Source organism: Didymosphaeria variabile (genome assembly GCF_027946475.1).
Source record: "Didymosphaeria variabile strain IMI 356815 chromosome Unknown scaffold_5, whole genome shotgun sequence".
Lineage (NCBI taxonomy): Eukaryota > Fungi > Ascomycota > Dothideomycetes > Pleosporales > Didymosphaeriaceae > Didymosphaeria > Didymosphaeria variabile.
In genome coordinates, this window is record NW_026611624.1 from 2,001,276 (window position 1) to 2,024,007 (window position 22,732).

General features: G+C 52.4%; 9 protein-coding genes across 9 annotated transcripts; 6 read left to right on the forward strand and 3 right to left on the reverse strand.

Moving 5' to 3' along the window:
- Window positions 1-1,331: 1,331 nt before the first annotated feature.
- On the forward strand, window positions 1,332-2,320 carry N0V89_007147 (uncharacterized protein; the record flags this gene model as incomplete). Its single annotated transcript, XM_056215912.1, has 3 exons — window positions 1,332-1,602; window positions 1,653-1,709; window positions 1,761-2,320. The coding sequence occupies 3 exons, from the start codon at window positions 1,332-1,334 to the stop codon at window positions 2,318-2,320; spliced, it is 888 nt and encodes a 295-aa protein (XP_056070159.1).
- Window positions 2,321-3,788: 1,468 nt separating this feature from the next.
- Window positions 3,789-5,193, forward strand: N0V89_007148 (uncharacterized protein; the record flags this gene model as incomplete). Its single annotated transcript, XM_056215913.1, has 2 exons — window positions 3,789-4,175; window positions 4,225-5,193. 2 exons carry the CDS (start codon window positions 3,789-3,791, stop codon window positions 5,191-5,193), a joined length of 1,356 nt encoding a protein of 451 aa, XP_056070160.1.
- A 1,532-nt stretch (window positions 5,194-6,725) lies between these two features.
- N0V89_007149 (uncharacterized protein) lies at window positions 6,726-7,626 on the reverse strand (the record flags this gene model as incomplete). Its single annotated transcript, XM_056215914.1, has 4 exons — window positions 6,726-6,865; window positions 7,150-7,249; window positions 7,332-7,506; window positions 7,559-7,626. 4 exons carry the CDS (start codon window positions 7,624-7,626, stop codon window positions 6,726-6,728), a joined length of 483 nt encoding a protein of 160 aa, XP_056070161.1.
- A 3,312-nt stretch (window positions 7,627-10,938) lies between these two features.
- Window positions 10,939-11,478, reverse strand: N0V89_007150 (uncharacterized protein; the record flags this gene model as incomplete). Its single annotated transcript, XM_056215915.1, has 2 exons — window positions 10,939-11,172; window positions 11,224-11,478. 2 exons carry the CDS (start codon window positions 11,476-11,478, stop codon window positions 10,939-10,941), a joined length of 489 nt encoding a protein of 162 aa, XP_056070162.1.
- An 830-nt stretch (window positions 11,479-12,308) lies between these two features.
- N0V89_007151 (uncharacterized protein) lies at window positions 12,309-13,917 on the forward strand (the record flags this gene model as incomplete). The annotated part of the gene is made up of 3 exons (XM_056215916.1): window positions 12,309-12,435; window positions 12,484-12,998; window positions 13,051-13,917. The coding sequence occupies 3 exons, from the start codon at window positions 12,309-12,311 to the stop codon at window positions 13,915-13,917; spliced, it is 1,509 nt and encodes a 502-aa protein (XP_056070163.1).
- Window positions 13,918-14,896: 979 nt separating this feature from the next.
- Window positions 14,897-15,352, forward strand: N0V89_007152 (uncharacterized protein; the record flags this gene model as incomplete). The annotated part of the gene is made up of 1 exon (XM_056215917.1): window positions 14,897-15,352. One exon carries the CDS (start codon window positions 14,897-14,899, stop codon window positions 15,350-15,352), a length of 456 nt encoding a protein of 151 aa, XP_056070164.1.
- Window positions 15,353-15,477: 125 nt separating this feature from the next.
- Window positions 15,478-17,319, reverse strand: N0V89_007153 (uncharacterized protein; the record flags this gene model as incomplete). The annotated part of the gene is made up of 4 exons (XM_056215918.1): window positions 15,478-15,534; window positions 15,588-16,939; window positions 17,038-17,173; window positions 17,227-17,319. 4 exons carry the CDS (start codon window positions 17,317-17,319, stop codon window positions 15,478-15,480), a joined length of 1,638 nt encoding a protein of 545 aa, XP_056070165.1.
- Window positions 17,320-18,767: 1,448 nt separating this feature from the next.
- Window positions 18,768-19,506, forward strand: N0V89_007154 (uncharacterized protein; the record flags this gene model as incomplete). Its single annotated transcript, XM_056215919.1, has 2 exons — window positions 18,768-18,878; window positions 19,051-19,506. The coding sequence occupies 2 exons, from the start codon at window positions 18,768-18,770 to the stop codon at window positions 19,504-19,506; spliced, it is 567 nt and encodes a 188-aa protein (XP_056070166.1).
- A 1,936-nt stretch (window positions 19,507-21,442) lies between these two features.
- Window positions 21,443-22,436, forward strand: N0V89_007155 (uncharacterized protein; the record flags this gene model as incomplete). The annotated part of the gene is made up of 3 exons (XM_056215920.1): window positions 21,443-21,608; window positions 21,666-22,015; window positions 22,068-22,436. The coding sequence occupies 3 exons, from the start codon at window positions 21,443-21,445 to the stop codon at window positions 22,434-22,436; spliced, it is 885 nt and encodes a 294-aa protein (XP_056070167.1).
- Window positions 22,437-22,732: the final 296 nt, after the last annotated feature.

Below are 22,732 nucleotides of genomic sequence, written 5' to 3' on the forward strand. Positions count from 1 at the left end.
TATGCAGCGTTGAATGTACAGGGCTTGGGGACGCAGCTTTCTATAGACAAAAAAAGAGAAGTCTCCATAGCATACATAGCGTAAGGTCATATTCCCAGGCTACAGGGGAAGGTACTCCCTTGCTGCTCGGAATTGTAAGGCTTTGCACACCTATACAAGGTTTCGTACGGAACCTCCGCCAAGGTTTGTGTTCAATTCAGCTATGTAATGGCACATACAACGTCAATTCGAGGTAATATAGACTCGGCGCACTTGAGGCCTCAGATGGAAAAGACCATGGGCTAGCTTTATAGGATAGTCAACATAGTTTCTGATTAGTCCCGAAGTGATAGTAGAACGTAATCTGTCTTGCATAAGTAAGTGTCGTTATATCCATGCCCTATGCGACTTTGCTCTTCATCCCCACAACAAGAGTCAGTCCGTCTCTGAAGCATCTTCCTACTTTCCAGCCTAAAGCTCACGTAGAGTGATGCTGCATTTTCAGTTGCAGAACTCGCACCCGCCCCTGCTGTAAGAACTCTTTGCATGCGCCCTGTGCGTTTGTGGAGAAATCGAGGTCTACGGTGGCCTGCAAGAAGCCCTCGATTGACGATGAAAATGGAGTCTTTAGGTGTGTACCGTCTTTGGTAGTTGGCTGTAAGGCTGAGATGGGCCAGCGAGACAGCATCTGAACTATCGAATAGGATGTTCACGGGCGTAAGAACAAAGATCGAGGGAATCAGAAGGGCCTATGAGGACGTCCTGATTATATACATCTCGTAGCTGCGCGTGGTCTCCGAGAACATTCCAGTGAGTCTTTGCACGCTGTGGGTATAGACCGAGAGGAACAATGATTGCGAAACGAAGCGCAATGCCAGCCAGCGCCATCCATCCGTTATTGACCAGGTCCTCGACTCGTGAGCCAGCGCAACAACAACACCGGACTTCGATGCCAACGCACAGTAGCGACAGGGAATATGGACGGTGATGATGGAAGAACCCGACCAGCGACGCCAAGTCTCGTCGAAGCGGGTTAGCGGCCTGCCGTTGGCGGCGTCTCTCATGGCAACGGCGCTTGTTTATCGATGGCCCAACGCATCATGACGGCCCAATTCCAGAAGGCTCGCGCGGCCCACACATGAGGTCCAAAGTGCAGCTCTCCCCGCATATTCCAGTTAGCTGCATATACCTCGACCTCGCCTTGCCTCTTCCGCATTTCTACGCGTCTACGCGCCCGCTCTGCCCTTACCCGATCTCGCTGCCGTTCACCGCCTCCTCAATCGCAACCCACTCCTCACCTGCGCGCAGCCGCTGCACATTCCCCACCGTCGTCCCGTCTCAGCAGGCCTAAGATGGAGGCGTTGCTGTCCCTCGCCTTCGACAACATTGCGTCCAAGGAAGCGCAGAAGATACGGAAGGGGCTGCGGCAGATTGAGGGCATGCTGGCTCAGATCTGCCTGTCGAGCGGGAAGTCCACATCATCCAAACCAGGCCATCGACGGAACCAATCTGCGATAAACCTTGGCGAGCAACCGCAGCCAACACCAAAAAAGTTGGGACAATTGTCAGAAGACCCGGCATTTAGGGAGTTCTTCCGGTTACAGGAGGGCTTTGAGTGGAATGGTGAGCGTCACAAGCGCTTCGTATATACAGTAGCTGATACAGAAGCGTAGTTGCATTGCGCGTCGCAGACTGCCTCGAGCGACTGTTGGGCATGACAAGCAGTAAGGGTACTCCACTCCACCACATACAGTGTGACGACGCTGACAACTTGCGCTCAGACGGTCAAAATGATCTCTTGATCCTCTCTTCGCTCTCCAACCTGCAAGGGCTGCTCCTTCTGCATCCTCCGTCGCGCACCATCTTCGGTCGCGAAAACAAGATGAACCTGCTGCTGGACCTCCTGGACCCGTTCAATTGCCCGGCGATCCAATCCGCGGCCCTCCTTGTTCTCGTCACAGCATTGCTAGCTACGCCCCAGAACACACGAATCTTCGAGCAGATGGACGGTCTGCTTACAGTGACGACCCTGTTCAAGGATGAGGATACCACGCAGCAAGTCAAAGTCAAGCTGCTAGAGTTTCTCTACTTCTACCTCATGCCAGAAACTCCCGTTGAGCCCGCTAGCGCACCAAACACGCGAAGCCCAAGCAAGCTAGTCGGCGTTTTCGAGAGGCGGAGTAGTACAGTACAGGGCGACGAAGGCGGAGGCAACACGAAGAAGAGTATCCGTACGCAACAGGAAAAGCAGTACGAGCTGAGCAGGTACCTGAACAACGTCGAAGGACTCGTACAAGATCTGCAAGAGAGCGCGCCCTTCACAAGCGTGGCGGCCCGTTAAACGCCTACGAGACGAGAGCACACCCACATCTGTCATCACCATGACCATTCACTGCTAACCAACAAGGATCGTCAGCATTTCTTTTGTGTTTGATTATCTGTCTGTCCATACTGCATTTTCCGTATGTATTCGCCCGGGTTCGTCTCCACCTCTTCTTCTGTATCTGGCAGCACGGCGTTTGCGGATGGGTCCTGGAAAAGACGGGACAAGGGGAAATGTTGCAACCTCATGGCCGGGCCTTTTCTTCGATCTCGTTATCTTAGCATGTTCGCTCTCGAGCAGCTTCCTTCATGGCATAATGCATAGCGTGGGAGGTCGCGCGCTGTAATGGTAGTCTCCTTTTGGCGTTCTCATGTGAAGACAGGGATACCACACCACGGTTCTCAGGGACCTCTCTTGTATAATCACTTCTCGAATCACATAAACTTTTTTCTCTGGACAAGACTCTAGTGCACTGTGACGAAAGGCATGCGGAGCTCAGTTGGTGACATGTTCGTGCGGATGTGAGTAGATGATGTATCGCATCGGCTTTGCAGACGGCGAGATGTTTACAAGAGGCGGGCGCGTGTTGCGTCGGGTGGTTATATAATCCAATGAACGGATCCCGAGCATCATCGGCGTCCCCGTGCGACTGCTCTGTGACTTCGGAACCGAAGAGCTGCGAGCCCATTTGCGCCGTCACATTTTCACAAGCTGCAGCTTTTTACGGGCTCGGATCGCCGGCGCTGTGGCTTGCCGATGAGGCGACGCCCATGTTCGGCAGAGGCGGGACCTAGACCGCTCGTGGCAAGGTGTCGCAAGACCTCTCAGACGTCGTCCGCGTGCTCGTGCGACCGGGCCATTCACCATCCCAGTGTTCAAAACTCCTAGTCCGCCGACGCCCCGACTGTATTCGCCGCTGGCCGGGTGCCTCTGTCTGTCGTCGCTTGTACGTGGTTGTAAGCATCGTCTGCAGGCGATAGCCTAGGGCATGCCTTGGTACGCCCCTTTGGAATGGCTATGATGCGGTGAGAAGCTCCAGTTAAGGTTCATGAGTTGGCTATGACGCAGTGGGTGAAAGCGGACTGACCAATCTTTGCGTGTCCGGCCCAAGGCGCCGCTGCCCCAACCGTCGTTGCCCTAGTGCTCGCCTTTCCGTGTGTTCCGACATCGAGCTCCAAGATGCGAAGACCCGTTGTCAGCCATATATGCTAATTGCCTGCGTCTCCACCTCGTGCTCTTTTAGTCTTGTCTTTTTGCCGCATTCTTTTTCCTCTTACCATAACAACCTCCTGCGTGGCGGTCCCCAAGAGACGGCCCTAGAGACAACACCACTGCCTTGACACCGGCCAGGGTATAGCTACCCTTGTTTACCCCACACATCACACCCCTTGCAGCACCTGCCACCGCATACCCTGAGAACTTCTCAAGCTCGCGTGCCCTCTCTTTCCGACCGCTCACCGGCTTTTCACTTTCGCACATCTTCATCATGGGTGTCGGGGCCTTTATGGAGCCGCTGGTCGTCGTGACCTTGCTATTCGGCGGCACATGGGTCAACCGAAACACAAAGTACCGCATATTCGACCGTCGTAGAGACCACTCGAGCTCGCGATCAACGTCGCCCGACAGCTCTGTCGAATCTGGCCGCTCCAGTCCACGTTCCAGCGCATCGCTGCTTGATGGCTACCGAGCATCTTCGCCGTCGTTGCTCACCGGTCAAGTACCACACTGGAGGAAACGCGAGATACGGCTGCTCGGTTTCCGGGCCGAAGTGGTGTCGCCAAATTCGCGGAGGTTTGAGGGGTACTTCTTGAGTCGGTTGCTCCAGAAGTTCCCATTCCTCGTCGAGGCGTGGTATTGGGCGTTGATCTACTGGGTAAGCCTGCCTTCCACGCCACCAACATCTGCATGCTTACTCTGTGCAGGTATACCAGCTTGGGCGTGCTTTTACCGCTCTTACTCTCGTAGAAGAGACTGTCGACGTAGCCCGCCAACATGCCCTTACCCTCATCCATGTTGAGCAGCGCCTCCATATTTTCCATGAACTCGATATCCAGCATTGGTTCCTGCAGCATCCCTTCCTCATGCACTGGACGAACCGCATCTACTCCTTCATCCACATCCCAGGCACCATCTTGTTCCTCGTCTGGCTCTTCTATTATACCACCACCCGCAATCGCCTCGACCTCCCACTCCCCAACAAGCCTCTTGGCGAAGCAGACGGCTCACCCGCCGGCCCTCGCCTCTACGCCGCCCGTCGCCGCACCATGGCCGTCTGCAACCTCCTCGCTTTCATCGTCTTCACCCTCTGGCCATGTATGCCGCCGCGCCTCCTCTCCGATCCCACCGTTTCCGGCTCTGTCGGCGAAGAAGCCCGCAGCTTCGGCTTCGTAGACACAGTACACGGTGCTGAGGGCGAAAGCAGCGTCTGGACGCAGAACAAATTTTGCAATCAGTATGCTGCTATGCCCTCGCTGCACTTTGGGTACTCCCTCCTCATCGGCCTGACCATCTGCTCTATCCCGCTTGCGCCGCAACACCGCCGCTCCCGCTCTTTTGCCATCCCACTACTTCGTTTGCGCCTTCGTATGCTGTCGCCGCGCCGCTTCGCGTGCCTTGTCATTGGTATCGCGTACCCGACTATCATCCTCATTGCCATCATCGCGACGGCGAACCACTTCATTCTGGACGCTGTGGCGGGCGCATGCGTCTGCGGTATAGCGTGGACTGGAAATCACGTACTCTTGAATCTGCTCCCCGTGGAGGACTACTTCCTGTGGTGTGTGCGGATCCATAAGCCCGAGCGGCGGACCGTGTTGCTTGATGGCGAGGAGGAGGAGGAGGAGACTTGGGGCCGCGAGACGGTAAGGGGAAAGGGAGCGCTGTTCAACTGATCCTTCTTATCCCTAAGGCTGACTCATTTCTTCTTCTTTTTGTGTAGATCTCCGTTTTCGTGCGAGAAGCGGGTGAAAGGATGTAATTGTTAAGAGGGTGCGGGAGGCTTTTTGTATATGAGCGGAACTGAAAAGCATCGCATCGTTGATGGTGGTGCATACGAGCTGGGCCGTTGATATGGGAAGCGCGCATACGATACGACTCGCACCTAATGCCTTTCTTCTTCTACGAGAGCTGGATACCCATTCCGGATGGTTGCGGTTTTAAACTGGCAGTCGAGTCAGTTCTCATTGTACATATGCATTCTTAGGGTTTCTACTTGGTATTAATGACGGATGGACTCTCTTACCTGCACTCATCCTCATGTGTACGTTCGTATGGTTTGCCGTGCACAGGTGGTGTACAAGATGGGAGAATGACAAAAGTGTGGAGGTGGAGATACGAAAAGCAGTCATGAAGGAATGAACGAGCGCGAGAGACGTCAACGACATCATTGGACGCTGCGCTACACAACTCGCAAAGAGGTGCCATGGTTGCAACCTGCTAGCCCGATCCAGGATGGTCGACGCGCGATATGCTACCTTGGGTACGCGGGTCTCGCAAGCGGGACCGTTTGGGGTAAACGTCGCTTAGTCTCGATGTACCGAATTTGCCGGCTGATTTCGTGAGAAGAGATGATGGTGATGGAAAAGCTTGGAGAACGGATGCGGATATAATAAGTCTGGGGAGAGTGGGCCCTTTACTAAGATCAACATTGATCAACACAGGAAGGATTGGGAGGATGGTGTCGCGCGAGAGGCTATGGACGGGCAGACTCCGCATTTTTGACTGTGCGTTTCTGAACTGTACAAAAAAGACAAGGCCTGCTCATACATGCACCACAAACACTACAACGCTGTAAGGAAACAGGGTCCTGGGGTGGTCGCATGAGCACATGGTTGCGAGATGCCACCTGCTCAGTAGCATGTGGATGACGTTTGCACTTTCGCACTTCTGAAGCCACACCTCGTCAAGCCCGCGACAATAGCATACTCAATCCAAAGTCTATGCACTATGTTTTCAGAGCCTTACAACGCGTGGTCAACCGTGGAAGGAACACGTGTTCCCCTTATGAAGGGCAAAACAACTACCACTCTCTTATCATCACTCTCCATACGAAGCTACCTGACAGCGCTTTACTTATCTAGCTGGGTGGCTCAGCTGGATGACCGCCCGGAAGCTCAGTCAACCCTGAATTTCTATTAGTGCTTGAGACTCTCCGGCAGGACATTAATACTCACAACTATCGTCACCGATATTCTCATCAACGGTCTTCTTCAGGCCGGCGCATTTGTTCATGTCGGCCATGGATTGCTGTTTCCCTCCGCAGCTTGTTGCATAGCAGCTAGTGTCCTACAATGTAGTCAGCCAACCAAGATCAGATGTTTCTGCCTCTCAGAGATATCGTACTAAGATATTCTGTAGTGATTCATCCTTCCAGCCGAAGACATCTGCTTAGTGTGAGCTTACATTCACACGAAGTGAATGATCACTAACAGTCGGCATGATTCGCGTAGCCGGTTGGATCTCCGAAAGACCACACGAATGGCTGTGAGCCGTCTTCAGGCCAATCGGCGGGATCGTTGAACTTTGACGTGTCCCAAATGACTTCGAACCTGTTCTTTTTGTAAGCTATTGGACCGCAAGAAACATAAGGATACAGTTTCGTACATCACTTGCGAGACACGGACGGGGTGTGTGGCAGGGCATGGGCCGGCCGACTCGAACGTCCCGCTCTCGGGGTAGCTGAGATCGTTTAGCAACCTGACTTGCTTAGATGGGAGATACCTGCCTCATGTGTGCCATGTGATCGGGAGAGTCCAAGTTTGCACCATCCCAACATGTTGGAAATCTGACCGAAGTCATGATGCCGTAGCTGCAGGCCTTCTGTGGGAAGTGTACAACTTCGTGCTCACGAGAGCCGGCATCTGTCATGCAGGTGTATGTGAGTTGTCGGAAGCGAGCAGCATCTTCCTTGGTCCTTGCGTTGATGTCGCCGACGAACATTCGGAAGCCCTATTGAGAAGGTCAGCAAACCACTATCCTCTCCGTCCACGCTTCCGTTTGCATATACTGCTCACTGTTTGAATGGACTTACTGGTTTGAAGGCTGTGACCTTCGACTTTGGCTGAGAGTTATAAAGCGGATCGGTCATGTAGTAGACTGTCATCCCACCCCCTGTTGCGCCCTCGAAACCCGCATTGCTGTGTTGAGGTACCCGCTTGTAGGTGCCATTGCGGGCTCGGAAATACAGTATAGCGGTCCAGTAGTTGCTAAAGCCTGTCAGTGGGCCTCGACAACGGTCTTCAAAGTAGTGACGGGTACCTGAAGTCTTCAGAGAACTGGCAGGTCGTACATGTGCTTTCTCCAGGCATGTCCTTGGAGGGCGCCATGGTCGCGTTGAAAGAGTTGCCTCCAACAATTTGATGCACGTGAGGTGATGGGACTTGTCCTGGTGTCACCAGAGGATCAAGGCGCTCGACGACAAGCTGGGAGCATTGGAACCGAATCAAGGCGGAGATCGGGCTCGCCAACGCCAGAACAGCAACAGGAGATGTGGTCCAACGCATCGCAAAGGCGCTTGAAGCTCTTCAGGGGCGTCGAAAAGCTTTGACGGTGATATCTTCGTGTGAAGTAGCTATGTAAAGATAGTTGAGCGATCAAAGATCATGGATGTTCGAGCCCTGAAGAGCTGAGCAAAGTGTCTTCGGCAGTACTTTTGGCGGTACAAGTGCAGAACGTCCGAACTGTGATAAGACCAAGCAACTGCATATTGGGCTTCCTTCACAGTGGATGACGGAAGAAAGGAACTCGCAGCTCGATATGGCGAATTAAAGTATCTCACCAAGCGTTGTACCGGGCGCATCGCCACCTACCCTTGACGATTCCTTGATTATTTGCAGGACCAATGTCGAATTAGCGCTCTCTGACTCAATATACCTCCATCTAGTTGTATTGCTGAGCACTCCGTAGGCTGCGCTGGGGCTTCGAGCACAGCTGTCTGGGTGCTCCCCACCTTGGCGCTCCACATGAAATGTGGCGGCTCAATAGTCCCGGTAATGAGCTTCCCGCCACACGTGCTGGGTGTGTGGGATAATGAGACGACACACGGCTATTTTCATATCGAAGATGGATGTGCAGGTGGTAGACTGAGCACAGTGCAAGCAAACCTGGGAAGGTGCCTGCAGCCGTGCGCTCCTTACGCCTGTGGACCAAATATTAACATCCATCCACAGCCTCTGCGTCCGAACAAGAAATCATTTGAATCACTCACGATGCACCAACGCAAAATCATCTTCGCAATATACGCGTCCGTCGCGGGCGTCTACGCTCTTCCCGCCTCTTCACAAGCCACGAACCCTTGCCCTACGGATACCGAATACGCGTGCTTCGACGTCATTAACTCATCGCTCTGTTTGTCGCAAAATGCATCGCGCAACGGGACGGCCGCGGAGATGGCAGCATGTGTCGACTATCCAGGAGGCATGAGCAATCTGCCGGGTGCTTCGAAGGTTCGTAGATTGGAAGACACCACAGGGTTGGACGAGCTGACCATCACAACAGTTGTGTCGTTGCCCTGGCTGCCACTCGGAATACATAAACGAAGCCATTTCAAGATTGTTCCCTCCGCCTTGTTTATAGATGTATCATGAGGTGACGGAGACGAAGATGGGGAATGAGAGACGCTCGTCATTAGTGGGAGCCGAGGTTTCTTATTCAGCGGATGCTTCAGCATCTCCGTCCAGGGATTCGTGCTCATCAGAGGTAATATTATCGCAATTGTTATCATTATCAGGCAACGTTATTACCACTGGAGTCGTACTCTAAATATAACTCAGGCGAATCATATTCAACTAGCTTATTATATGTCCGCTTCCACACAGTGGGTCTGGGGCTTGGGCGTTTAGGACTGTCTTAAGATAGAAGGCAGGGAGGCTTACCGTACGTATGTGAGGCGGAAGAAGGGCGGCTTAGGGACGGCACGCACTGGGTGCAGAGACGCGCCTTCCGACAGAAGGACACGCCTACCCCTAGGCTTCCACACTGACCTAATAACGCCCCAGCAAGCCCATCCTAAGCCTGTGGTGTAGTAGACAGAGCCCACATGGCCATATAGTGGAGCAGTACATCGTTTGAATTGCTTGAGACGACAAAGCGATACGAAGTGCTGTATAATTAGGTCAAAGGAGGACATAAGCTTTGAATTACGAATAGCTATAATACGTAATGCACTTGGTAGCTTCAAAGTGCATACGCATGGTGCCATGAAATCCTTTATCCAATGAATGTCCAGGGTCTGTTATCTGGCCGTTTGTGGTGACGCTATCCGTAGTCCATATCGGGTCAGCGTGCAACCACACTGCTATTACCATGACGGTAGCAGGTGCCGTGAGATCCTGACTTACGTGAGTGAAAGTACTGGCCTTAAGCGGAACTCAAGCTGGTAAGTTCCATAAACAGGTGTTTGAACTCTTTGCACCGTAGAGATACAAACACTGGCGAGGACTTATGGGAATCACGTATTGATCAAGTAACCTTGGAGCAGTATCAACAATTCATTGGATACAACGATATCCAACCACCGCATCCATCAACCACCCCAGCCAGCACGCCATGCCCCGCAACCCATCTCTCTCATCAACCATCAACACCCAGCAGAGGCGCTAAGGTTAAGATATGAAGGTTAAAATATAAAGGTTGAGACATAAAGGTTAAGATAGTAAGGCCCCACTCATCGAGTTGGCGATCTTCAACAGCACAGTATTCAGCGCAACAGCTTCCAGCAAGACAGCAATCCGGCGTCTTCCGCTGCCCCAGACTATAACAGTACTACGTCTTTGCGAGATCTCAAGTCGAATAGCGGAGGTAGTTCCCCTTAAGAAGAGACGATAGATATAGAGACTTTATTCTATCAAGCTAAACCTAGAGAGCTAGGTCTAGTCTTAGTAAGGCTAGTTGACTAGGATAGGGTACACGTGCGTAGGAAGATATAGTTTCTAGTATCCTTATAGCTAAAAGTGTAGCTGCAATTAGGAAAAAGTTACGTTAAGTTAGGAAGATGCTAGTAAAGACTAAAACTCCAGCGAAACTGCCCCAAACCATGAATGATGGAGGGAAACGTGCGTCGAAGAAGACACGCTATAACGTGGAGCTGCATTTTGCAGGCGCACTAACAGCAATGAGGGCCAGCGCGTCCTGGACTGGATCAAGGGGCTACCAGTGATCGGGGCGTGCTTCGCTACGCTTAGACGGACGATTCGGCGTTGCTGGATTTCTGCGTTTGGGGCTCTCGCACCATGCTCATATTTGAGGAATTGAGCCTTTGGTCTCTTCATCCGGAAGTGCGGTTCTACGACATGACCCTGCATCAAGCATGATTGGCTCAATCAAAAGCCAGTCAAAAACGTCACGGGTTCTCCTTGTTCGATGGAGCTTTGTCAAATTCACACAAAGTCTGGGCATGCGTCAGCGCGGTCGCAAGAAAGACAGAATAGGAATAATTACCATTCGTGGGAAAAAGACCAACCTGCCCGGTGAGGCAGGCTGGTGAGCTCAAATCATCTTTTAGATGCCATAACTCGTTATGCAGCCAATCGCCCAATTCCCGTGACTTCCTCGCCCTGCGCACATCCTTACTGATCATGCTTCGGCGCTGTTCCGTTCGTCACATTTGCAGCCTTTCATGTCCTTCTCACATACTGTGCTCAGTCCTCCATATCGTCGCCGTCCTTACCCGGACTTCTGCTCCTTCCTTTCCCGCGGGCGCTGCCTCTCCTATCGTCACGCCCTTGATCGCGTCCACGGCCCTTATTCGGAGGCGGTGGCCTAACGAAGGCGTAATCCACAACGACCTTCTGCTCGAGGAGCTCCAGACCATTGCCGTCTCTCACAGCGGCCTTCGCTTCGTCGAGGGTAGGGTATTCGATAAGAACGTATCCCTAGAGCTTTGTTACTATCTGGCCATTACCAAATTAACGCGCTTTGCGCACCTTGACGTAGCCCGTCCGCCTGTCCAGATTCAAGTGCAGATTCTTAATAGTGCCGTACTCGCCAAACATGTCTTGCAGGTCCTCCTCAGTGGCTTCCTCGTGCACATTGGTGACGATGATTATCCAGCCTTCGATGGAGCGGACGGCGGTTGCGCCTGCTGCAGTGCTGGCGTCGCTGGCTTTGGGGTCGGCGGAAGTGCGCTCGGGCTGGTCAATGTCCATCTCGGTGTCGGCCATGGTTGCGGTGTCGGCCATGGTTGCGGGGAGGGGCGGGAGTTGTGGTGCGCTGCGGCGTGGTGTAGAACGCTGGGGGTCGTCGTAGTCGCGCTCTGCTGGAGAAGCTCTCGCCTATTTCTCAATACGGCTAGCGTGGGTTAATCCCAGCAACGTGACCATGCCTCCATAGCTTAGCCGTAGCCTTTCCGTTGTAGATGTCCGGTGAATTCGTATCGATCTATTCGCTGTACTATGATTCATTGAACTTTCGAGTGATGTAGCCCCGAGAGTTCTGGAAGCGTATGAACATACTCCTTCCCCCTTACGGACCGTGGATGTGAACGAAGAATGACGCAGAATGACCTCGAGGATTATCAAATCCGAATCGTACACATGGATTTGTCCATGTTCCTCAAATAAACAAGACCTGAATACCATGTTCCTGACAGTTCCCGCTCTCGCGCAGCAAAGCTTCTCTAGCTCCGCTTAGCCCCGCCGACGTCACTTTGTTGGGACTTGACTGGACCACATCCCCCTTCGTCACTTCGCAATCATCGTCAATTTAACGGCACCACAAATGGTTCACGTTTTAAGCTTGACTCCCAAGCTTTCTCCATGTTTCTTTCTTTCCTTGACGGCATAGTCCACTACCAGGATCCCAGCTTGCCGCAACTTTCCAACCTTGCTTACTTGTACATTGCTTGTTTGCTGAGCACCTGCTTGATTGCGTATGACTTCGGAATCCGCAGAGATCACAGGGACCGCGAAGATGCCGGAATTTAAATCTGTAGGTTTTCCGATGTGGTTCGAGAATTTGACCTGACTTGGGGCAGATCGCGATGATTGGTTGTGGGAGTATGGGAGGCGGAATGGCGTTGTTATTTGCCGAGAATGGAGTAAATGTCTCTTTATCGGATCCTGCGGAAGTGATGATGGATTCGGTGATAGACAAGGCTGAGAAAGCGGGATATCACGAAAAGGTGAACAAGTACAAAGGTAGATCTTTTGTTCTTCAGTCCTTGATCCACGCTAACAAAATAGCAGACTACAAATCTCTGTGCAACTCACTTTCGCAGCCACGGCTGTTGGTCTTCTCCTTGCCTCATGGAAACGTTGGAGATAAGGTACTTGAAGGTCTGATGCCCAATTTGTCCAAGAACGACATCATCTTAGACTGCGGAAATGAGCATTTCGAGAACACCGAACGTCGACAAGATAAGTGCAAAGAGCCGGGAATCAGATATATCGGATGCGGGGTCAGTGGAGGCTACCAAGCCGCACGCGCGGGGCCGTCTATGTGCCCTGGTGGTGACAAATCCGCACTGAAGGAAGTGCTACCTCTGTTACAAAGAGTCGCCGCGAAAGACAAGAATGGAAAGCCGTGCGTTGGTATAGTTGGGTCTGGAGGCTGTGGTCACTATGTGAAGATGATCCACAACGGCATCGAACATGGTATGATGAGTGCTATTTCAGAAGCTTGGGGCATCATGCGCAAGATGGGCCTAGGCTATGAAGAGATTGGTGACATATTCGCGAAATGGAACGATTCGGGAGAACTTGTGAGTGACATCACAGTATCTATATCTAATTCTCAGATTAATCTATATATAGAAGGGAACATTTCTGGTTTCGATCGGTGCCGACCTGTCACACAAGCGGGAACCAGGCTCCAAAACGGACCAAAATCCAGACAACCACCCTCTTGTCATCTCCGAAGTACTCGACAAGGTAGTTCAAGACATCACCGGCGAGGAAGGCACTGGAATCTGGTCCAACACCGAAGCAATCGAGCAACACATCCCGGCCTTCACCCTCAATATCGCCCACGGCTTCCGCCTCGCATCCGCATACCGCGGAAGCCGCGAACAAGCGAACCAAAATTTCTCTGGAGGCTTCCCACCACAAAAGCTAGACATCAAAGACAGAGAGGCCGTCATCGAAGACCTAAGAAAAGCAACATATGCCGCATGTGTAGCGTCCTTCATCCAAGGCCTCAACACTATCGCGGCAGCTGACAAGGCTCACGAATGGGGCATCAACTACGCTGAAGTGTGGCAAATCTGGCGCGCAGGTTGCATTATTCAGGCGGACTACATATCCGACGAAATTCTGGCACCCGTCCTGAAAGCACCGAATGCAAACTTCTTGACTATCAATCTGCTCACTACCGACCGTGTCGCAAAGGATATCCGCAACTGTTACGATTCGCTCCGCCGCGTTGTTGCTAAGGTTGTGGAGACAGATCAAGTAGCTCCAGCACTCAGTGCTACGCTTGAGTATTTCAAGGTTGTCACTGGGACAGATCTGCCGACGTCGTTTTACGAAGCGGAGCTGGATTACTTTGGCTCGCACATGTTTGACAGAAAGGGCGATCAGGACGAGCAGGTCAAGAAGCCGATGGAAGGGAAGCACCACTTTGAGTGGAAGCCTGCGGTCAGCCAGAAGGAAGCGTACGGATACACCGGAACGAAGCCATAACGCATCGAAAGTCGGTAGCCGGGTACGTTTCCAGGCTGTGCTTTGCCACAGGCATATTCCATATGAGGATCCGGAGCCTACTCATGCACATCTAACGTAAATAGGATATGTAAGAATACATGAAAGGTTCAGTACAAGTCAGGTTGGATTTTTAGGTCTAGTATGTATGAAGCGATGTTACGATAGTGTACGACTCAGCAGTGTAGCGCACGGTTTCACGTCCAAGTGGAAGACCAGATTCTCATCAGAGTATGAAGCGAAATTCTCCGATGAATCATATTTCAACGTCGTACATACCCGTATGATCGTCCCGCTAAGCCAAAAATAGCGTCACTCCGGTCTATTGCTTTGCCTCTCTTTAGTCAATACCCTACAGGAGACAGGATCAGGTGGTCAGGCATGCCAATGCAGACAAGCACTGCCACGTGTGGCGTGTATTAGCTAGGCGACCGTCATGCTTCCGATTAAACGAGATGGTGGAGTATCGGATACCTGGTACGGGAACCAGTTTTGCGAAAATCGATGGGAACATCAGAGACCATCTGAGGGCACGCTAACACTGATGAGGAACAGGCCAGGCATGCACAGGTCCAATGAACTGCTTATTTGATACTGCGCACATGCCAACCCTGTTCTCTCGCTATTATTGCGACCGTTGGCGCTACCAGTGACGTAGCCTCGGGTGAGGCGGGCGGCGGCAGCGGAACATTTTCCACGGCTTCTCCACATCAACCCTGCATCGATCAGCATGCTTCAATACTGTAACCGGTGCCACGGCGGTCTGTGTGCTAGTGACATCTTCAGCCCCCTTTGTACTCATCAGCAGCTTCTTAGTATAACCCATACACTTACAACATAGGTTCTATAAAAGCAGATCATCGCCTACCTCCGTAATCACATTGCGGCCAAAGTAAAATCAAACCATATCAACTTCAATACCAATTTTCCAAACTCTCAAGTCTCACGAGATAATATCAAAATGCTTACCTTCACACTCGCCTCCGTCGTCGCCTCCGCCTCTTTGGCATCAGCCCGCCTCACCGGCCTCGCAGCCCCCGCTACCCTTGCGCCTTCCCAACCCTTTGCCCTCACCCTCCTCACGGAGAACTACATCCAAGCCGTCGCCGATGTCTCCATCGCATGGGGCTACTCTCTTGCACCAGGCTACCCTTTGACCCTGGGAAACCCCAACGACTCCGCCTACCTTGGCCCCAGCAAGTCAAACCAGGTCGAGAACGTAACGATCGAGACGACTGCGCCGAAGGAATTGGAGAATTGGAAGGGAGAGGAGGTTGTGCTGGCCGGGAGTCTGTTTAGCTTGTATGGCGCGAGCGGGACGCCCAGTGTGACGAACTTTAATGTCACTGTTACTGTTGGGGACGAAACCAGTGATGAGTTGGTGAGGAGCAATGGGTTCACGAGCGGCACTGCTTAGATGTCAATATGAATTGGAAGGGGGTGACACCAGAGTTGCGGCAGATATTAATGATGAAATATGATGTTCTATTCAAAAGATGGTGCTACGCTATGGTAGTGTGCAAGAAATCCACGGAGCGTGCTCTACAGTTCGGATTGGTAGCCGGGCTTCTCCCAGTCGTTCAGCCATTCAATGACGAACTGTCTCGCATTAGTATTGGGTGTCATATGGTGTAGTCAAGGAGGTCACTTACGTTCTTAAGATACTGCTGAGCATAGATGACTGGGTAAGGCGGTAGAATCGGAGTGGTCTCGTTGGGGAAGATGCCGTTCTCCTCCCAGTGGTGCACCCCGTGGGAAATGAGTAGCCACGGTTCCTCGATGGAATCCTTTCTGGCATCTGGGAACCACAGAGGAGTTGCAGGCCTCCACGGATCAGCGTTACCTCCGATGTGAGCCAAGCGAGGGTAGCTGATGTTGTAACCGCCGTACTTGTTTACCTTCTCAACATCCGGAGGTTCGGTGCGGTTGTAACCTGAGCGACAGAAGTAGGTCAGATATTCGAGATCCAAAGTCCGTGAGATCAGGGGTTGGATTTCTGAAGGGGTGTTTCCGGTTTGGATGTATCCCCATTCTGTGCAAACCTGGTACGACCAGCTCCTGTAAGCATTCGCCGCGTCGAGGTCCGTTGCCTGCCACTGAGTGTCGTTGAGGGTGGTGAAGTATTCATCCTGGGTCAAACCAGATGATTTTTGGCTGGTGAGCTTCCTGCCATACCAACCAATGGCGTTCAGTACTGTATCCACAGTCGCCGTGTCGTTTCCGTGGCCAGAAGCAGCGACTATGCTTGCAGCGGTGGATCTATTCGCTTCGAGATCAGGAAAGTTGAGCGATCCGGTGATGTTAGTACAGTAGTTGTAGAAACTCGGGCTATTGACCTCAGGGTCCCAGTTGGTGCTCTGCCAGCCATAGATATCCGTGAAAATATTGGCGAAGTCCTGGTCATTTGTGACACCTCCAAAACCAAATGCATCCTTGAGCTGCTTGGTCGCGGCGGTGTCGTTTTTCAGGAGGATACTATCCAATACGCTGATGAACGTCTGGGTTGCGTGAATACAATCAGGAGGAGCATATAGTCGAATCGGCTCAAAGTACTCCCAGTAATCATAGATGGCCTTGGTGACTCCAGACGAGGAAATAGTTCCCCAGAACGTTTCAGGGTACACGACGCGCAGGAAAGCGCTCTGGGCACCGGCGTAAGAGCCACCATAGACGATCCAGGGAGTGTTTGGTGCAGTCAGGTCCGCGTCGATGCCCTCAAATTCAACATTGCGAGCAAAATAGTCAACTTCGGCCAACGCTTGTTCAGTAGATAAGAAACGAAGGTTTTCGAGCGACACGTTCGGATACGGAAAGCTTTCTCCGTAGTAGCGATGTTCCAGAATCACACCAAGACCATTGGTGGCTTCGATGACCTGATGAACGATACCCTTCTGGAGGAATGGTAGGCGATCGTCTCCGTAGGTTTCTCCACCGAGTAGGACGAACACAGGACCACCTGGCTTGTAGTAGCTAGCATCGAACCAGTACCGCAGATTGAAGGTATCTGCGAATTCTGTTAGCGGACGAACAAAGAGCCTCGGATTACTTGGAGATGTTCCAATATTTCGTGCTAGCGGACAGGTCGGACTATGTGCTACTCACCATTCGTGTGCGGCTCGTACCGTGTGTCGTTGTGGAAGAAATCAATCGGTATACTCAGATTGTGCGGCGGATACAGAGCGGAGGGATCCACATCGCGCTTGGCCACGGAAGAATGACGCGATTTGCTTGCCTGAACCTTCAGAAGCTGTCAGCAATGGATGGTTGAGATAAGGCCATTTCCAAGGATACCTTCTGTTGAAGCTCGCCCGCGGTGGGAAGTCCGAGCTGCAGTGCAACAGCTTCCAGACCCAGCAGGGTACCCACGAGCAAAGAGTAGCGCATTGTTGCTGTAAACGACAGACACAGCGCACGAAGCCTCGCGAGGTAGGAGCACGCCACAATATATACTAGCAGCGCAGCTCCATGCCGGGATGAGTGATGCAAGCACACGGGCAGTTCTGTGGAAGATGGCTGATTGTGGCAGGTGGGTAAACAGGTACGCACAAGCACTGGGGCCTATCCTCGAAACAGCAGGAGCAGGGGTGATCGTCAAGCCGGTGGGCGCGGCGTCATAAAGGCCAAGCATCACTGATAGCATTGTAGAGAAAGTCTGCCTGTTACCGAGGCGTCATCGCTGCGCTGTTCCGGTCGTACTGCATCGATAGCAGCCATCTCTAGTCTCGAGAAACGGTGACGCAGGTCCCCATCCGATGATGAATGCCTCTCCGGCCTATCAGCGTTGAGACCTTCTTGGCGGATCCTGCCATTGCGCCTCCGGTCTGCACGCCCAACAACCGGGTCATCCTGCAAGACCACAGTCCTTGACATAGTCCACGTTACGATCATCTGTGTTCACCAGTGCTGTCGTGGTCTTTCAAGGTTCCCTATCTTCCACGTGGAGTTTAGGAAGCCACGGAAGGAAGCAGGCATCACTGCCTAGCGTGAAGGTAGAGGATCAGCCCAGGCGAGACGGTGGTAGAAGAAATAATTCCGGTCTTGGAAGACCCAAAAGATCTCGTGGTTCTCTAGACACCTGTAAGAGCAGAAGGAGGCGCATGCTGAGCTGAATGCCGAATGTTTCAAGGATGCCACCAGCACAGCAAACATAACCAATGAAGTTACATCCGCTGCCAACAGCGAATACTGGCGAGATCTGTACCATCAGCGTCTCCGCGCTATCGTTGAATAGGGTATCAAGGTCCCTTTGACCATGAAGATAGATTGGTCGACCTCGTCCCACCGCTATAAAAGCCGAAAAGCTCTTCGAAGCCGTTGCTTTCGGCACCGTTGCACCACACAGTGTGGAGCGTAACAAGGATGACATGTTGGATTCTTCTAAAGAATCCACCATGACATCCCAGGGTAGGCTGGCTGGACTCACTCCGTAATACGACGGCAGGATCTTGACACTTCGCGGGGTTATGGGGGCATCAGTCAATGTATCACTTATCTTGTGCAGCGGCGGAATTCCGGGAGTTCTATATTCTAAGAGTTCGTCGCATGCTTGCCACCGTTCGGAGAACATGGAGGTGATGATTGATGAGGAGGTCGGTGGTAGTACCTGCCAATGCAAACTTGCTCTTACCCTGTACCGCACCTGCTTCCTCATCGTGGATGCTGCTCCACTTTGCACCGCTGCGGATCTCCGTTCCTCATTCAAGGCCTCTCCCCTTGCATCGTCCGGCAAGTATAGCATATACCTACCCAACATAGTCAACAGCTTGCAGGTCTTTCACAATATCAACCTTGTGCATCGCGGCAACGGAGCCTTGCAAACGCAGTTAGACGCCATGAGCCTCGAGAAGATCAATACACTTCCTATACTAGATCCAGACAACCCAAAACCTCCTACTTTGGCAGAATTTTTCTCTGTTCGTAAACGGCTACGTCGGTCGCATTCTGTGAGTTCGGACGCCCCACGTCAGGAAGCGCGGTTCGAATAGGCGGAACAACATTGCACGAGCCCTTACTGAACTGTTGACGATTCCCGATCTCCGCTTTGCCTGTATTGAGACGCCATGTGGTACTCAGGAAATTGGCTTTACTGAGTACTAACTGAAGTGTTTGCTGCAGACCCCCACACCAAGACAGGTATTATGGCCAGAAATTCCAACGTCCTACGTTCCACTCGATGCGAGCGCTACCCTTTGGACCCAGGTCATCCGAAAGCTTGGGGTGCCCGAAGAAGTGACAAAGCAAGGCCTTCGATTCGAGGAGATTTACAGTATCAACGACAACCGGCGCGAACTTCGACAGGAATATGAGAACATACATGCCCTCGTACTAGCGCTACCGATGAAGGGGAGAAAACAGAAGAGCAAGCTTGACGATGCGACAGACGCGGACAGCACAGGCACTGCTAAGGACCAGAAGATCGCTGCAGACGTGTCAAAGGTACACCAACAGCGTACACAAATCCCAACCGGCGGTGTTGGAACTGGCCATCAGGCTCTTCGCAATGGCTCTACAGTTGGCGAAACCTCCGACGTACATTCAGCCGATTTTATACCAGACATATGTGACCGGTAAGTGAGCCTTAGTCTATGGGACAAGGTTACATATCGTTGCGCTAGGAATGTCTTTCATCCATGACATGAAGATCTTACCAATCTCGGCGTTTGATATAGCCAGCTTACAATGGGGCCTTGTTCGAGACAATGATTAGTTTATCGACTAACATCAAGGGCAGGCCAGGAGAGAATAGTGTTATATTTCTCGAGCAAACGATTGCAGGCGCATGCGGCTTGTACGCAATCTTCCATGCGCTCTTCAACGGACCTCCACGCTCTTTGCTTGGTCTGTAATGATTTAGCGAAAGCGCGATGCTCAATGAACGTTTTGATTGACGTGATATCGTAGGGTCCACCAGCTTTCTCACAGAGATACTGATACATGACATACTACGCAATGCCGGCAATCGAGCACTCGCGCTGGAACTCAACAAAATACTCGAGAACCTTTATACTGATGTTGCGATCCAAGGTGATTCAGCTCTCGCCCTCGATGAACCGGATACGCGTTACATATGCCTAGTTAAGTCACGCACCAACGGTAATCTGTACCACTTGAATGCGAAGCAAACTCGTCCTTGCAACCTGGGTCTGTCAACCGGAAACGTTCTCTCGGACAAATGCCTAGAACACGCCAATGATGTGATGGCATCGGCCTATACGAAGAACATCACAATCCTGGCGCTCATATCTGGCCAGGCGAGCTCTTCAAGACATGTGGTTCTGTGTTAAGGACAGCAAACTGATTGCAAATACTTACCAGCCTCGAATAAGCACGCCGTCCATGCCGAACGCTAGACTGCCGACGGAGGTGTCTATTACTCTGCAAAGATAATCGTTTTTCTATAAGATACTGTCGCCAGCAACACCGCGCAGGGTAGTTCAGATAGCAGACAGAATCCTCGAAAGGAAAATGCGCAGGTAACACGACCCTGGTACGGCAATACATGGACCGGAGGCCTATGCCATTGCTGCAGGAAGTTCAATTGCCGTTGGCTGACAAGCGCTGCAGCGAAATACGGATGTGCCGGCACGGTTGTACCTACTCATAAGTACCGCACAGGGTATGCAGGCGCGTTCTGCCAGTCTGCAAGAGTGGCGGGAGAGCCCACCAAGTGACAGCATCTACGCTGAGCAGGTTTCGGAAAGCTGCGCGAAAAGTGTGCGCACGCCATATTGCCTCAAGAGAAGCAAGTTAAGTACCAGACTAATTCAACGCTCACACTCTTGTTCACGATTGGTGATGGAGATATGAAAATGTAGGTGCACAAGGAGTCACACTCTTCGTGGAGAGTCTCGTGAAGAGCGAGGAAGTGTGAACTATGAAGGACCTCTGGTAGGGTTGCTCTTGCAACGACCTCTGATGAATCGGAGGGCACGGAGCTTGTGCAGCCGCAAACCTGCATCGAACGCAAGACGCGCTGCTACAGGATGCTCCCCGAAGGGACTTGTGGGAGGTGTCGTGAGACCAAGTGGCTGGTGTGCTTGTTGCGCGTATTACCATGTTACTGTAGCGTGACGAACGACAGCGTATCTCGGACCATTCCAGGACAAACAATACCAATGCCGATCGGAGACAAACTTTTCGATCTCGCGGGAGAGGCATGAAGTACGGTTGCGTCTCCACAGAGTAGTATCTTTCCCATACCTCTAGAAGACGATGTGGTCAGCGCGAAGGAGGATGGTACATGCTCAGGATGCAGCCCAATTGTCGCAGATTGCATGTGTGCATGATGATCTGAAAGGGGCAGAATCGCTGGTGAGTGAGGACGGACAAGTGTGAGAGCTGCGGAGTTTTCCAAAGCTCACGAGCGGCGCGCCAAGGCGCTAGGCCCCGAGCTCATTCCGCCTCCAAACGTTCGTCGACAAGCTCGAAGCCGACGTCGACCTTACAACGCGCGCAAGTACCCAAGTTACCTGTCTTACGCCGCTTCCACGAGCGCAAGTCAGACAATATGACAAAAAAGAGGAAGAGGTACCCAGATCTCAACCAAAAGCTCGAGCGACCATGGTGCTTCTACTGCGAGCGCGACTTCGACGATCTGAAGATTCTCATATCGCATCAGAAAGCGAAGCATTTCAAATGCGAGAAATGCGGTCGCCGTCTGAACACAGCTGGAGGTCAGCAAGCATTGCACTACGCTTCCTACCGCCATAATACAGACTGACGTGCGATAGGTCTTAATGTGCACATGACACAAGTCCACAAGGAGCAGCTGAACCAGGTTGAGAATGCGATTGCTGGCCGCGGCGGCCTCGATATCGAGATCTTTGGCATGGAGGGTGTCCCGCCTGAGATCATCGACCAGCACAACCAGCAGGTCACGCAGCAGCATTTCGCAGACGAGCGTGCGCGACAGCAGGCTACGGGTAATCCGACGCGGGGCTCTGGCATGAACGGCACGGCGAACAAGCGCGCGAAGAAGAATGAAACGCTCGAGGAGATTCAAGAACGCGCGGAGAAGTTTAGGATAGACAGGGCGAACGGCGTGCTGCCGCCGCCTGCTGCGGAGGTCAAACTCGAGCCGGTGAGTGTTCTTGCAGTGCCCTGTTCGTAACGTGACTAATGTCTTGCGAAAGACTCCTCCAGCCGCTCAACCCTTTGCATCACCGCCTGGTTCGTTCCCGCCCGGCCAATTCCCACCTGGCGCAGCTCCTCCCGCACAACCAGGCAGCATCCCTGGCGGTTCAGGACTTCCACAACGGCCCGGCTTTGGCGCACCACCTCCAGGCGCCTTCCCGCCGAATGGTGCACCGGCCGGTGCAGACTTCAATGCCTCGCTTGACGATCTTATAGCGGATGCGCAGAAGCCTCCTACGGCCGAGACTCCGGCGGAAAAGAAGAGCAAGAAGGATAAAAATATCAAATTGGTTTTCTTCGATGATATTGTTAGTCCAGAGGAAAAGATGGCGCTCCTGCCGAGGTACGCGGAGTTTGCGCGTGTGTGAAAGTGTTGCGGATAGTTCAATGGCACTGCTCGTTTTAAAAGCGGCACATACTTGCGCGAGGTGGCGCACATAATGAGCCCTAGTAAGTCTGTGCAGCGTTTCTCGATCAGTGCGGATCTGTCAGGGGAGGTTTCATGGTTTGGAAGGACTGCAGAGGGTTCAAGGAGAACATGAGCATGCCCGTATTGGGTGCGCGGAGGGACAATATCAGATCTGGCAGCATGCATCATCTGGAAGACATATGGCTAACTCCATTGTAACACATCAGCGTGCAAGGAGCGGCATGACGACCGCAT